Source organism: Pezoporus flaviventris, unplaced genomic scaffold (genome assembly GCF_033815535.1).
Source record: "Pezoporus flaviventris isolate CSIRO_AGI_PZ_B2104156 unplaced genomic scaffold, CSIRO_AGI_Pfla_v1 ptg000228l, whole genome shotgun sequence".
Classification (NCBI taxonomy): domain Eukaryota; kingdom Metazoa; phylum Chordata; class Aves; order Psittaciformes; family Psittacidae; genus Pezoporus; species Pezoporus flaviventris.
Window position 1 is genome coordinate 1,258,422 of NW_026892776.1, and position 14,510 is coordinate 1,272,931.

General features: G+C 60.8%; 1 protein-coding gene across 2 annotated transcripts; it reads right to left on the bottom strand.

Moving 5' to 3' along the window:
• Positions 1–1,487: 1,487 nt before the first annotated feature.
• STRIP1 (striatin interacting protein 1) lies at positions 1,488–12,753 on the bottom strand. Of its 2 annotated transcripts, none has more exons than XM_061442537.1 (21): positions 12,593–12,753; positions 11,327–11,396; positions 10,988–11,062; positions 10,415–10,549; positions 9,930–10,050; positions 9,145–9,213; positions 8,686–8,792; positions 8,278–8,405; positions 7,453–7,635; positions 7,154–7,371; positions 6,195–6,260; positions 5,918–5,981; positions 5,514–5,585; positions 5,200–5,274; positions 4,932–5,029; positions 4,563–4,689; positions 4,370–4,470; positions 4,093–4,159; positions 3,749–3,853; positions 2,568–2,772; positions 1,488–2,267 (listed from the first exon to the last, which is right to left on the bottom strand). In XM_061442537.1, the coding sequence occupies exons 1-21, from the start codon at positions 12,644–12,646 to the stop codon at positions 2,020–2,022; spliced, it is 2,388 nt and encodes a 795-aa protein (XP_061298521.1). In that variant the 5' UTR covers positions 12,647–12,753; the 3' UTR covers positions 1,488–2,019. The 2 variants fall into 2 exon arrangements, with proteins under 2 accessions (XP_061298521.1, XP_061298520.1); XM_061442536.1 differs by lacking the exon at positions 12,593–12,753 and adding an exon at positions 12,441–12,586 and having other exon boundaries at positions 1,490–2,267.
• Between the last annotated feature and the right edge of the window lie 1,757 nt (positions 12,754–14,510).

The following is a 14,510-nucleotide window of genomic DNA, read 5'->3' on the forward strand; positions in this document are numbered from 1 at the left end:
TTGGTTTGGGGGTAGCACCCCATTCCCGAGCCCATGTGGCCACTGCATCCTTCCCAGTACAACCAGCACTGGCAGAAACTGGGCTCTTCATGTCCCGGTCCAACCATAGTGGGAAGACCCCCACCCAAGATGCTGGTGCTCAGGGGGGGTACTGGGGCAATTGTGTTCACTGAGTCCTCAAAGCCCCCCCGCTCCAAGCTATCGGCTGCCCTTTATGCTCCCCTTTGGAATGGGGATCAGCTCTGGGACAAGGGACAACCCCCCCCCCCCCATGGGAGATAAACCAGGATGGGGTGGGATGAAGACACCTGAGCTGAAGCCCTGGGGGGGGGGGTACCCATAGCCTGTGACACTCAAACCAATGAGGTGAGGAGGTGCACATGAGACCCCCGCCCTGGTACCACCCCGGGTGCCCCAACACGGGTGTTGGGGGCACCACAGACCCCCCCCTGGGGAGGCACCAAACCTGCCAGGGCAGCCCCATTTGGGTCAAAGGGGGAGCCAAAGGGACCCTAAATGCTTCAAGACACAGCACAGGCACAGGGGGTGCCCCCCCAGGAGGCAGCCCACAGCCCTGCTGTGCACCCAGTGGGTGCCCCCCCAGCCTGGGGCACCCCGTGCTCTGGCTCCCTCCCTCTGGAGAGGGTTTTGTTATCCATTAGGAACAATAAAGCACAGGTTCAAGAAGTTCCTCCTGGCTCCGACTTTGCTGCAACAGCCGCGGGCTGGGAATGGTTTGGAGCGAGGTGGGATGCTCACACCTCATCCACAGCATCCCGGGCTGGTCCCCCCACACCAGGACCAGGTTCTGAGCGCTGGGGGGCACCCACATTGAAGGAATCCCCCCAGTGTGGCTTCTCTGATGCCTATGAAGGGCTCAGTTTGTTGCCTCCTGCCTTCAGAGCCCATGGGAGCGTGGCCAGGATGAGGGCTGAGCATCCCCCAGGCTGGGCTCACTCCTGGAGGACCACGGGGGATAAATCAGGGCTGCTCCAGCCTCCCCCTGCCTGCAAACACCATCCCAGCTGGGCAGGGTAGCAAACAGCTTCCTCCTGCCTCTCCCCATGCCAACCGGGGGGGGATACCCCTGGATTTCACCCACTGCAGTTGCTGTCCCTCTGCCAGGGAAACTGAGGCACTGCAAGTAAGGGTGAGCTACGGCAAGGCCAAGCCTTGGGCATGGGAGGGGTGGATGCTCAGCTCCGTGAGGTGCAGAAGCCAAGGAAAACCAGAGTGACACCAGCAGCACAGCGGGGGCAGGAACCCCAGGACAGAACTGGGAACTTTCAGGGAAGGGGATCAACAAATCCCTGTGGGAGCAGCTCATGCCTGCACCCCCCCGAGGCCACCAGTTCCCATTGCAAGATAGAAAAGCAACCTCCAGGGACAAATCATCCCCCCGCAGCGGGACACGAGGAGGGAGCAGGGACAAGGACAGAAGCATCGCTGGATCCATCCGGACAGACAGAGCCCACGCTCGGACAGCATCAGGACCAGATGTATGCGTACAGCTCACCCGCGCCCCCCAGCGGGGCGAGGGGACACTGCAGTCTCCACCGCCTCCCTGCACCCCGAAGCCGGGCAGGGCCCCCCCCGTTCTCCTGCCACACCAGCCTCTGTTCCCCGCGGCCCCCCAGCAGCACCGAAGGGACCCTCACCCCGCTGCCTGCTCCCCCTTCTTGACCCCGGCTGGTGGGGGGCAGGAGGAGGGTGCTGGTGGTGCTGCCTCCTGGGGTGCACACAGGTGTCGTCCCCCCCCCACACCCCATAGGGAACCACCTCCACCAAACCTTCACGCTCGGCTCAGGGTTGAGCCTGGCATAGCATGGAAGGAGGCAGAGGGGCGGGATGGTGTCTTGGTGAGGACTCCACAGCTCCAGCCTCTTCCCAAGCCCACCACTGGGGGGGGGGGGGGGTCCAGGCACCCACAGACCCCCTCCAAAGCTTCAATCCTCCTGCCCCTCAGCAGCAGCCTTGAGCTCTCCCCAAAGCAACCCCCTCCGGCCTCGCCCGTGTCCATCACTGCAGCAGCTCCTCCCAGGAGATGGGGCGGGAGAAGACCTCCCTCTCCAGCCACAGGTCGTAGTTGACCTGGAAGTCCTCGGGCAGGTCCACGCGCTGGCCCAGCACGCTCTGCAGGCAGTTATCCACAGGCAGGAAATCAGGGTTGCTGTGGGCCCGGTCGTAGCGGCGCGAGTTGAAGCGCTCGATGCTGGCACGAAGGGCACATTCCTCTGCCTGGAAATCCCAGGGACGAGCATCCAGGTCTGGGCACAGGGGAAAGGGGTGTTCGAGGGGAACTGGGGCCCTTCAGCCAGCCCACATCCCTCAGGAAGGGTCTTTGCAGGTCCTTACAAAGAGCAACATGTGGGGCACGGAGGAGGCAGTGACCAACAGCCACTCTTCCGCATGATGCCACCACCCCAAGTCCCTCCCTACACCCCAGCCTAAGGGCTGCACAAGCCCTAAAGGCAGCAAAGGGACAGCTCTGGGTGCAGACAAGTCCCTGCCCGGAGCAGCAAGGACCGGGCTGAGGGGATGCTCTGCAGTCCCTGTGATTCACGTACCATTGCCGTAAGCCCAGTCGTCGTTGAGACGGTGCCGCACCTTCTGGTAGATGGCTGACATGGTCTTCATGTTGCTCTTCCTCCACTGCCGGCCCAGGTACTTGGTCTGGACCTTGAGCAGCTTCAGCACATAGAGCTGCATCATGGCCTGCTTCACCTTCAGCGCCCGCTTCAGGATAGGGGCCGACTTGAACACCACCAGCATCTGCAGGGACAGGCCCCCGGCAGCGGAGGACAGAGAGTGACAGAATCATGGAATGGTTTGGGTTGGAAGGGACCTTAAAGCTCCTCCAGCTCCAACCCCTGCCACAGGCAGGGACCCCTTCCATAGAGCAGCTTGCTCCAAGCCCCTGTGTCCAACCTGGCCTTGAACACTGCCAGGGATGGGGCAGCCACAGCTTCTCTGGGCACCCTGTGCCAGCGCCTCAGCACCCTCACAGGAAAGAGCTTCTGCCTTAGATCCAACCTCACTTTTCCCTGTTTAAACCCATCAGCCCCTGTCCTGGAAGCTGCTCTCAGGTCTCCCCTTCAGAAGCCTTCTCTTCTCCAGGCTGCCCCAGCCCAGCTCTCTCAGCCTGGCTCCAGAGCAGAGCTGCTCCAGCCCTCGCAGCATCTCCACGGCCTGCTCTGGACTTGCCCAAACAGCTCCACATCCCCTGTGTTGGGAGCACCAGACCTGCACACACTGCTCCAAGTGGGGTCTCAAGAGAGCACAGCAGAGGGGCAGGATCCCGTCCCTGTTCTGCTGCTCACGCTCTGGGGATGCAGCCCAGCATGGAGGGGGGGGGGGGGGGTCTGGGCCAGGTCATGGGGAGCTTCTTGTCACCCAACACCCCCAGGTCCTTCTCCTCAGCCTGCTCTCAATCTCTTCTCTGCCCAACCTGTGGCTGTGCCCGGGATTGCCCTAACCCAGGGGCAGGACCTTGCACTTGGCTCTGTTGAACTCCATGAGGTTGGCCCTGGCCACCTCTCAAGCGTGCCCAGGTCCCTCTGTGGGGACCACCCCACTGCATGTGCGGCACCGCTCGCTGCAGTGAGCACCCCCCCTCTCCCCTTCGATCACCCTCTCTAACCTCCTGCTCCCTGAAGTACCCCAGGGGCACCCCAAGGCACCCCCAGCCCAGGCACCCTGTGGAGCCCAGTGTGGCTGGGCTGGGCCCCGGTGGGCTGCCCACCCTCACCATGGTGCGGGAGTGCTTCCACTTGGTGAGCTTGTTCAGGATGCGCAGGAGGTTGATGCAGGAGAAGAGGTTCCTCCAGCAGAACTGGTTGTTGTCTCCAGCTTCCTGTGGGGAAGCAGGGGCAGGGGTCACGCAGGAGATGGGAACAGGGATGAGGGGAGGCTGTTCTGGTCTGAAGACCCATACCCAAAGGGGTACAGCTCAACACGCAGACGTCTGCCAGCCCCACACCACCCCAAAGTCCCAGGGACTGAGTGCAGGAGTGGATGCTGGAGCCCTGCTGCCTCCCTGCACCCACGTTCCCCCCCTCCAGGGAGCACCCAAGGGTGCCAGGAGCAACTCACCAGGCTCTCTGCTGTCAGCTCAGGCAGCTCGTGCACCACACAGTATGGGTAGTCCAGGACAGAAATGCTGCAGGTAGAAGGGTGTTGTGCTGCTCCCCCAGATCCTACCCAGCCTGGGGGTAACAGCCCCACACCTCCCACCCACTGGAGATCACGGAATGGTTTGGGTTGGAAGCTGTTGTGAGCACTTCCCCAGGTCTACCTGCACCCACAGCCATGGAGGGATCACGAGGGGGCAAAGCAAGCAGGGACATGGGTGGGCAGCTCCCTTTGTTACCTGTTTTTGGCAGTGATGTAGGACATGATGTTCTGGTTGAAGAACTTCAGGATGAGCGGGATGCAGTTGGCAAAGACGAGGTGCTGGGCCATGTACTCAAACTGGGGACAAAGGCGAGTGAAGGGGGACCCAGTTTGGGTCCTGCCCATCCCCAAAGCCCCAGGCAGGGTCCCTGGACCCTGTCCCACCTCACCTGGTAGATGTGGTTCAGCTTGAAGTGCTTGAGCAGGAGGAGCAGCACAGCAGAAATGGCTTTGACAATGATCTCCTTGTGCCGATTCACATCCACCCCTAGCTTCATGCTCTGCAGCACCGTGGTCCTGAGGGACACAGAGGGCTCCTTGGGCTGGGGCACTGTCTGCAGGCAGCCCTGCCACCCCCTGGCAGCAGCACCCAACACCTGGCACCCTACTGAGCAGAAGGTGGTGAGATCACCCAGGAGAACCACAACACGGCCCCAGCCCAAACCACACCACCCTGCCTGGCTCCTCCTCATCCCCCTTTCCTTTCCCTTCCCTTCCCTTCCCAGCAGCACCTCTGCTCACCCCCCACGGTCACTCACGGCATCTCCTCTGGCAAGACATCTGCCAGGATGTTGATGGAGTCTGTCTTGGCTTTGGAAGTGGGGGCTGCAGCGAGGAGGATCTTCAGCAGAGCAATCTGGGGAGGAGGGAGACATGGGAAATGGGATGGGAGCCCCACTGCAGCAAGGAGTAACAGGGGGGTGCGTGCATGGGGGGGGAGCCTGGGGGCACCACTGGATAGGGATGGAGCAGTGGAGGGGAGTCACCTCCACCAAGCCCAGAGACCCCCAGAGCTCCCCAGCTCACCATGTACTGGGGCAGGCTTGGCAGCAGGCCCTGGTACAGGATCTCTGCAGGGACTTGCTCCACTTCTTCTTCACCCTGGTGCCACACAAGAACAGAAGACCAGGAGCTGACACTGGTGCCATGGGCCTGGCTCAGCCTCAGGCAGGACACCCCCGACCCCAAGGGCAGGATACCCCCAACTACCACCCAAAGCCTCCCCTCAAAACCCACCCTCCCCAGTGCACCAAACCCTCCAGCCCTGCCAAAAGCCAAAGTCCTGACAGGACCAAATGCCCCCAGCCCAGGATCTCCATCCCATCCTCATCCCCACTCACTCCAGAGAGCGGGGAGCGCAGGAACTCATCTTCCATGTGCACTTGGACCTCTGCAATGGACGTGTACTTGTGCTGCAGAGAGAGAGAGCAGGGGGACACCCCATGGGACCCCCTCAACGCCACCATCCCATCATCTTTCTAAGTCCCTCCCTGTTATTCCTGACCAATGCTGATGGGCAATTCCAGTGAGAAAGGGATGAAACCAGTAAGGAAAGGGGCTCATCGAGTCTGGGAGACCAGGGATGGGATGAAAACTCCAGGCTCCTCCCACCACAGCCCTGAGCAAGTGGGAGCAGGGTGAGGAAAATGCACCTTATGGCACCGAGCTGTGACTGAAGCAAGAGGGAGGGAGAAGGGGCACCCACACAACAGCAGGGGCTGGGGGAATTCCTCAATGGACTCACCAGCTTCAGGGTTCGGATGCTCTCATGGATGGGCCTTGGCAATCCCACCACGGTGTTGGTGTCACTAGAGAGAAGGGGAAGAGCCAGGCTGGGTGCAGGCAGGAGCAAAGCTGCTGGGTCAGAGACCACCAACCACCACCCCAAGAAGGAGCCAGTGAGCTCAGGGCTTCCCTGCTGCCAAGCACTGGGCAATGGCAGCCCCCACATTAGCAGCTTCCACCACAACCCCCCCAGGATCAGCCTCTCCCCACCAAGGGCTGGCTCTGCAGGAACCCACCTGCCAAGCGTGTAGCCGATGAACTTGCTGCGGCTGGACTCCAGGAACATCTCAATGTCCTTCTCTCTGCAGCAAAGGGAAAAGGGAAAGAGTCACAGCTCCCTGTGCCCCTGGGTCCAGCACAGCCCCAGGAAAAGCCATGTGGCCACAGAAAGGAATCACTGAAATCAACCAGCTCAGAAAAGCCCTTTCAGCTCATCCAGTCCAACCATTCCCAGCACTGCCAAGGCCACCCCTAACCCATGGCACTGAGGCCTCGTCTCCACGCTGTGTGAACACTTGCAGGGACGGTGACTGCAGCCCTGCCCTGGGCAGCCTGTTCCAATGCCTGAGCACCCTCTGGGGCAGGAATTGTTCCTCAGCTCCATCTAAACCTGCCCTGGGGCAGCTTGAGGCCGTTTCCTCTTGTCCCATCCCTTGTTCCTTGGGAGCAGAGCCCAGCCCCTCCTGGCTCCATCCTCCTCTCAGGCACTTGTAGGCAGCCATCAGGTCCCCCCTGAGCCTTCTCCACACTGAACCCCTCAGGGTCCCTCAGCCCTTCCCCATCACCCCTGTGCTCCAGGCCCTGCACCAGCTCCGCTGCCCTTCTCTGGCCCCGCTCCAGCACCTCAATGTCTCTCCTACAGTGAGGGGCCCAGAGCTGAACACAGGATTCGAGGTGCGGCCTCACCAGTGCCCAGTGCAGGGGCACAATCCCTGCCCTGGCCCTGCTGCCGCACTGGTGCTGGTACAGGCCAGGATGCTGGGGGCTTCCTGGCTGCCTGGACACAAGCTGCTCATGTGCAGCTCCATCACTCAGCACCCCCAAGAGATGATGCTAAGCCCACCCCACCAAAGAACAGCCACCGAAGTGACTCCATCCCCAACACCTTCCCCCACAGCCCTGCTGACACCCTCACTATCTAACAGCCCCCATCTTCCACTCCAGCTCTCCCCACAGGGCAGCCCCAGGGACTCACCGGACCTTGGGGGCCCAGGGCAGCCCCTTGGGGCAGGTGATGCGGTCGCTGGGGGGGTGCTGGGTGGGGGGAGGCATCACTTCATCCCGTTCGAGGGGGAAGGTCTCTCCCTCCAGGCTGTTGTCATCATCGTTTTCCTCCTCTTCCTCACGGGAGTCATCAGCTTTGTACGGATCCCGCTCATTGAAGGCATCGAGGTTATCCTGCTTGATCAGGGCCTGGAGAGAGAAGAGGAGGGAGGTGACTAAGCTGCTCCAGCGCCCAGAGCACTGTCCCCTCATTTATGTCACTGTCCCCACCTTGTGCTCGCGCCGGCCCCGCTTCTGCTGCTGCTCAATGAGGTCGGAGGCGGAGGCAGGAGGGGAGGCAGCTCTCATGTTCCGGATCACCTTGATGCTGTCCTCCGGCAGCGGCGGCAGCCCCAGCAGCTCCCTCTTCTCTGCTTTCATGCTCTGCAGCTCTTCAAAGCCCCCCAGGGTGCACTGCAAGGGAGACCACAGCACCCTGAGCATGAGGGGCTCCTTAATACCAGGGCTATCTCCAGCTGCCCTTCCCAAAGCCACTCTCCAGGAGCCCCAAATCCTTCCCCAGGGTGTAAAAGTGTCCCCGTGCTGCTGCTGCCATTGTGAAAGGCACAAGGGACAGGAGGGTGTTCAGGCACCCACAACTCAAGTGTTTGGACCTTCTCTTTCTTAAGGCAGAAGCTCTTCCCTGTGAGGGTGCTGAGGCGCTGGCACAGGGTGCCCAGAGAAGCTGTGGCTGCCCCATCCCTGGCAGTACTCAAGGCCAGGCTGGACACAGGGGCTTGGAGCAAGCTGCTCTAGTGGAAGGTGTTGGGACTGGATGATCCCAAGGTCCTTTCCAACCCAAACCATCTCTGTCATAGGTTCTATGATTCTTTCATGCAGATCCCCAGTGAGGACTTTGCTTTGGGTCTACTCCTGGCATCCAGGCTCCAGACACCACTATTCAATGCTCCCCTATGAGGTGAAACCTGGGGCTGGGTCTAACCCCTTGGCTGAAGAGGATGGAGCAATTGCAGCCAGCTCTGAGAGCAGAACTTCCTTCCCCTGCAGACTGGCAAACCACAAGGCACGTGTCAGCAATCCACAGCTTCTCCTTACCAGCACAGTCTTCCAGAGCAGGAGCAGCACCTTCTTCATAGGGAAGTGAGGAGCGTGGCCGCTGCAGAACTTGGTCACCATCCCAAAGAGCATGACAGAGAAGGGCTCGTTGTTGTACAGGGGGGCTCCTGGAACCACATGGCAGCAACAGCCTCATCCCTGTCCTCATCCCAGCCACCGGCACCATCACACTCCCCATCTCCAAGAACCCCATCTCACCCCAGACAGCTCCTCCCCTCCAGGCCGCTGGCTTCCCCTGCTCATCCCCCTGCCCCCCCAACAGCGAGGTTCAGCCCAGCAGAAACCAACCCAGTGCTGCCAGTCCCCATTAACAGAGGCCTGGAGCCAAACCCCATCTCTTCAGCCCTGGCTGCCTCCATCCACCACCCCCAAGCTCCTGGCCCTCACCCAGCTCTGCTCGGAAGGTCTGTCTCATGCTCTTCCACTCAGGCTTGTCCCCCTCAGCCTCCTGCCGAACAGTCTCCACAATCAGGTACATGATGTTCAACAGCACCCTGCAAGCAGCAGCAGGTCAGAGGATGGGTGACAGAGCCACCAGCAGCACCCACAGCTCGCAGAGGAGGTGGATCAGGCCAGACCACAGCCAGCTTCATGCACCCCCTCGCACCAGCGGATCAGTGCTCAGGCACTGGGGAAAAGGCTCTCACTCCCCCCTGCTTTACTGCTTTCATGTCTCCAAGCAGCCACACGCCTGCAGGGCAGGCAGAGCACAGTGATGCTGCTCATGGAGTTGGGACCACCCTGGGACAACCCCTGGTGCCTGCTGACCTGTCCCAGCTTGCCAAAGAAACCAGCACCCACTGGAGCCCCTCCTCACACCCAGAGCACCCGGTCCTGGCTCCATACCTCAGGTCTGTGCTGTCAGCCAGGGAGATGGCTGGTTTCCTCACGGCGCTGCTGCAAGCTGCACTGTTGCTGTGGAGGAAAAACAGCCTCAGAGGGGCCTCTGGACACATCTGAACAAAATACACACCAGAGGCAAACCCTGGGACAGATCTTGCTGCAATGAGTCCCCAGTTCACAGTGCAGACAAGGGAGGAGGAACAGAGCAGTCTCTGTTTGCTCAGTGTATTTCTGTATAAATCAGGTATAATCCTTCACTATGCAGCCACTGTGAACAACAGGAGTCATTCCAGTGGCTGCAGATCAGGGATAACCTATGGAGCCAGGCTGAGAAAGCTGGGCTGGGTCAGCCTGGAGAAGAGAAGGCTCCTGAAGAGGAGACCTCAGAGCAGCTCCAGTGCCTGAAGGGGCTGCAGGAAACCTGGAGAGGGCCAAGGGGAATGGCTTTAACCTGCCAGAGGGGAGACTGAGCTGAGCTCTTAGGCAGAAGCTCTTCCCTGTGAGGGTGCTGAGGCGCTGGCACAGGGTGCCCAGAGAAGCTGTGGCTGCCCCATCCCTGGCAGTGTTCAAGGCCAGGTTGGACACAGGGGCTTGGAGCAAGCTGCTCTAGTGGAAGGGGACCCTGCCTGTGGCAGGGGTTGGGGCTGGAGGAGCTTTAGGGTTCCTTCACCCCAGACCATTCCCTGATTCTCTGATGGACAGACCAGGAATGGAACTGTCACAGACTGGAAAAACTCCAGCCAAGGAGCTCCAGGGGCAGTTCTCAAGTACTTTCCCCTGGTACTCACTCTATCTCCATGTTCAGCAGCTCCACCAAAGCATTGAAGGTCCCCACCTCCAGCAAGAGGAAGATGTTGTACCTCATCCAAGCCTGCACCTCGGCCTCAGAGCCACACTCTCCAAACGTGCCTGCAACAACACCCTCTCTGGATCCCATCCATCTCCACAGGGATCCCAAGTCCCTCCCCACCCCCAGAGCACTTTACGTGGGGAAAGAACAACACAGCCTTAAGGCAAAAAGTCAGATGCAGAGCATGGAGCTGCTCTCTTGGCCTGGCAGAGCCAGGACAGCATGGGGAAATCAGCCAAATTTTAGACCAAACTCCCACAAACCGTGCGACTTCCATAAGAACCAGTTTCGTTCCAAACATCCAAAGTGAAATCAGAAATGGAAGGAATGAGAATGACTTTAAACAGCTGAAGTTCCCAGCCCTCAGCCCGTTCGCTGGATTTAGCAACGGGGAGAATCAAAAGAGCAGGGGCCCAGCATCACCTTGGGCAACATAAAGGATGGCTCGAGCAACCCTCAGCCTCTTCTCCCTGGCAGTGACCTCCAGCCCATCGAGCAGGCGCATGGCGTGCGTGCGGTGCTGGTTCCTGTCCAGCTCCGTCCACTTCTTGTCCCGCACTGCAAAGGCAAAGTGGGCAAGGTGAGGGCAGGGAGACAGCAAACAGGACGAGAGGATTCAGCAGGATGGAAACCAGGGCACAAGGTGCTCCTGGGAGTGACACTGGGCAGCGAGCAGCACGGGGATGCCGTCTCCTGCTTCCCATCAGATGAATCACATCCATCTGGAGTGGAGCCGATGGGAACGAGCTGGATGCTCCCGCTGCTGCCAGAGCACTGCCAGCCTGGTGCTGCTGAATCACCTCAGACACCAACACCAGCGCTGGAGGCAGACAGAGCTCTGGGATGAGCCCATGCCCACTGATGACGGCTCCAGTACAAACCACAGGAAGATTACCAGTGCATGGCTCGAGCTGCTGCAGCGTTAACGTGGCAAGCCCCGCACCCCCTTTGGCAGAGCCCTGTCCTCCTCAGGGAGGTCCAAGAGCAGGGTCTTACTGTGGATTCTGAAGTCCTCCTCGAAGCACTTGCGGTTGAGCAGGAACTCTGGGCCCTCCGTGTAGCTGTAGAGCTCTGCAGGGAGAGCAGAGAGGAAAACCTCCACCAGCCTGCACTGAGCTGGCAGAGCAAGGTGCACCTCTGCACCCTGAGTCCAGTGTTATCCGAGAGAAAAGCAAACCCCACACCCAGCATAAGGTTAAACCCATTCATTACAGACATTGAATAAGGTGTTTAAGGCAATAACAGAGCCATGCTGGAGCTGCCAGAGCTCCTTCAATCCCTACCAGGAAAGGAAATCACGGCTGGTTCATTGATGCATCAAGATGGATTCCTTACCAGAGAGCTCTGCTGCCCATTTGTCTGTATCTGCATATTCAAACTCCAGGTCTGGGGACTCCGAGTAGCCCTGAAGGCAGAGGAAGAGCTCAGTTCAATGAGAGCACCTTGCAGGAAGCCCCAGATCCCTGCAGCATTCCCAATGCACCTCATCCTCCCGGGAATGCAGAGCTGGAGCTTGTGTTTAAGAGCCCCAAACCTGCACTCGCAGCCGTGTCAGTGTTCCCAAGGCAACTCCCACCCTCCTCCTCCTCCTCCTGCACCCGCAGCCGCATGGAGCTGCCCTGGTGGCACTGCAGCACCTCTGAACACTCCCAAAGGGCAGGGGATGAAGCAGGAGCTGGGATGTGGCCAAACCTCAGGGCTCTGCAGGAGCAGGGAGGCCTCGGAGCCGGGGGAGCTGGGGTTATCCCCCCAGTGCTGAGCACAGAGATACCGATGGATGTGGATGGGGAAAATGAAACCACTCCAAAGAGCTTCAGCGAGGGTGGGAAACCACCCAGAACCTCAGAGCACAAAGCAGCTGCTCCCTTAAAGCCATCCAGGCGGACCCACAAGAAATGAGTCCTGAACCTCAGGGTACCCACTCGTGGGCAAGGGGCAGATCCAATGGGCCAGCTCCTGAAGGGTGCTGGGAGCCATTCCCTGGTATCCAGGGCTCAGGAACCTCTTCAGCACAACCCTACCGAGGCCACCCATGGAAGCAGGCGGCTCTGAAGCCATCCCAACAGGGAAACCAGATGGGAAACCCCCGGGATCAATGAGCTTCACACCCTCCATCTAAAGCCCCCCCCACCCCAGGACCTCGGTGTCTCCCTCAGTCAGCTCTAGGGACGGGCCCACAGGGACCGGGCAGCGCTGCCCTCAGCACACAGCCCCGGTACGGCCCTCGGGTCTGGAACCGAGCCACAGCCGTACCCCGCACAGGCCAAACCGACCCGGGCTTGGGGGAACGGGAAAGCGGCGCCGAGGTGAGCCCAGGCCCGGCCCCAGGGGACCCGGTACCGGAACCCCGGCAGGCCCAGCGGGCCCTCGGCGGGCAGGACGCGGCGCGCCCCTCCCGGACAGGCCGCCCGCTTCCCCCCCCCGCGCAGCCGGAGCCGGCGGCGCTGACCTCGGAGTCCTTCCGCGGCGGCCGGCCCAGGTCGCGGCCCTTGGCGGGGGGCACGGCCCCACCGCGGGCCTTGTTGTTCCCCGGGAGCGGCCCCGCGCCCCCCGGCTCCATGGCGGCCGCCCTCACCGCGCCGAGCTCTCGCGAGGACTCACCCCCCCCTCTCGCGGGAGCGGCAGGGAGAGCCGGGGTAGCGCCGCCGCCGCCATGTTGGGAGCGGCACCGGCGGAGCTCCGGTCCCCGCCGAACGGCTGCGATGTGGCTCCTCCCGCCGGCCCCACCGCCCCGCCGCGCCGGCCGCGTCACCGCCCCGCTCCGCCCGCCCCCGGCGGACACGGGCAGCGACGGGACCGGCCGGCTGCGAGCTCCGCCCTTGCGCCGCCATCTTAGGTGTGGCACCGCGCTGGGCGCCGCCATCTTGGGAGAGGCGCTTCCGCCCTCCCTTGGGAAGCCATGGGGGCCGCCATGTTGAGAGTGGCAGGAAGGGGATGGAGGGGTCCGTCCCCACCGAGAGGGCGATGAACCCTCAAATGAGGGGGTTTGAGGGGCTCGGACCCCACAGAGAGAGCTCAGAGGGACCCAATGGGGTTTAAACCCCAAGTAAACGGGGGAAGAGGGGGGGTCAGGCCCCTGGAGATGCTCAGAGGGTGCGGATGGGGCTCTCCCATCCAAAACAAACTTCCCACAAGCCAAAGTGCTTCGTTTTTTCCTAAGAGTTTAATTAGAGTTTAATGATTTATTGCTCATCTGCGAGGATTAATATTGCATCCATTAAAAATCATTCATATACAAAATAAACCTCTCCCGGCCCGACGCTGCCACCGCCGGCCCCAGGCTCCCCCTGTGACATGGCTTATAGAGACAGAGCCCTTATGGAGCCAAGGCTCGACCCTAACGGGGGAAGGGGTCGGGGGGAAAATGGGGGGCTGTGAGCCACCCCTCCCATGCAGGGATCCCCGCACAGGACAAGGGTGAATGATCCCAGTCCCTCCATGCAGGAATCCATCCCATTGGGAAGGCTGGAAGGGAGCCTTGGAAGCAGGTGGATCCCAAGTCGAGGAGGGGAGCAGGCAGGTAAAGAAGGAGTCGTCAAAGGACAAGGAAGTGGAGAGGAAAAGAAGAGGGTGATCGAAGCCATGAGCATCCCCCCCCCTTTCCCTCCATCCACAAAGGAGCCTTGCACAGCCCCAATGAGGGACCCAGGCACGGGGGGGCTGGAGGTGAAGGAGCAGCCTCAGGGGGACCACAGCATCTCCATTATCCATGTACCGGGAGATGCCGGCAGCCGGGATCCTCCTTCCCTCCATGCTCTTGGGCTGGGGGAAAGCACAAGAGAGGCAATTTGGGGAGGAGAAAAGGAGCCAAGAGAAACCTCCCCGGGACAAGCGGCAAGAGGTGGAGAACAGAAACGTCACCGGAGAGGATGAGGAAGGGGAGGAAGGCGGCGATGACAGCGGCTGAAACGCACTGCGAGAGGACAGGGGCAGCGCCGGGGAGCAGAGGGCTCTGGGGTACAGCAAAGGCTCAGCTCTGTGTCCAGCTCAAACAGAACCACCCCATAATAACCCCCACCACAGCTGCTCGCTGGCAGACGGGGCGGCATCCCTCCTGCTTCCCCTCCTCCAAACCGTCTCCATCCTAAGGATCCAAAAGGAAAAGAGGAAGGAAAACCAAACCAAACCAAACCACGGCGTTAACCCAGTTAAGGTGCAGTTTGGCTATAACCCAACAGCACAAACCTAGGAGAGGTGAGGATAATGCTGGCTGCGCGGCCCCCATCCCGATTCACATTAGCACCCTGGACCAGCCAACTCCCCCCTTCCCCGAAGCCACCTCAGTCTCCCAGGGCTTGGGGACCTATTCTGCAGGTGGCCACCAGGGGCCGCTCTGCTCCCGAGCCGGGCTCCGGCAGCCAAAACCGGGCTCTTTTAAGGCAATTTAGAAGTTGCAGATAACCCACACGAAGAAAAGAAACAGAAGAGAAGGGCAAAAGAGCATCTCCGCACCGGCAGGGCCGCCGCCGAGAGCAACCCGGGCTGCAAAGGTGACAAACAACCCAGAACCATCGCTGCA

What these genes read in the sequence shown, in the direction of transcription:
- STRIP1 (XM_061442536.1), bottom strand. Translation starts at nt 12,551, where the DNA reads ATGGAGCCGGGGGGCGCGGGGCCGCTCCCGGGGAACAACAAGGCCCGC. An exon ending in ATGGGCAGCAGAGCTCTCTG is followed by an intron (nt 11,063 to 11,326) that starts GTAAGGAATCCA and finishes CTCTCCCTGCAG; the next exon opens with AGCTCTACAGCTACACGGAG. An exon ending in TACATCACTGCCAAAAACAG is followed by an intron (nt 4,160 to 4,369) that starts GTAACAAAGGGA and finishes TTCTACCTGCAG; the next exon opens with CATTTCTGTCCTGGACTACC.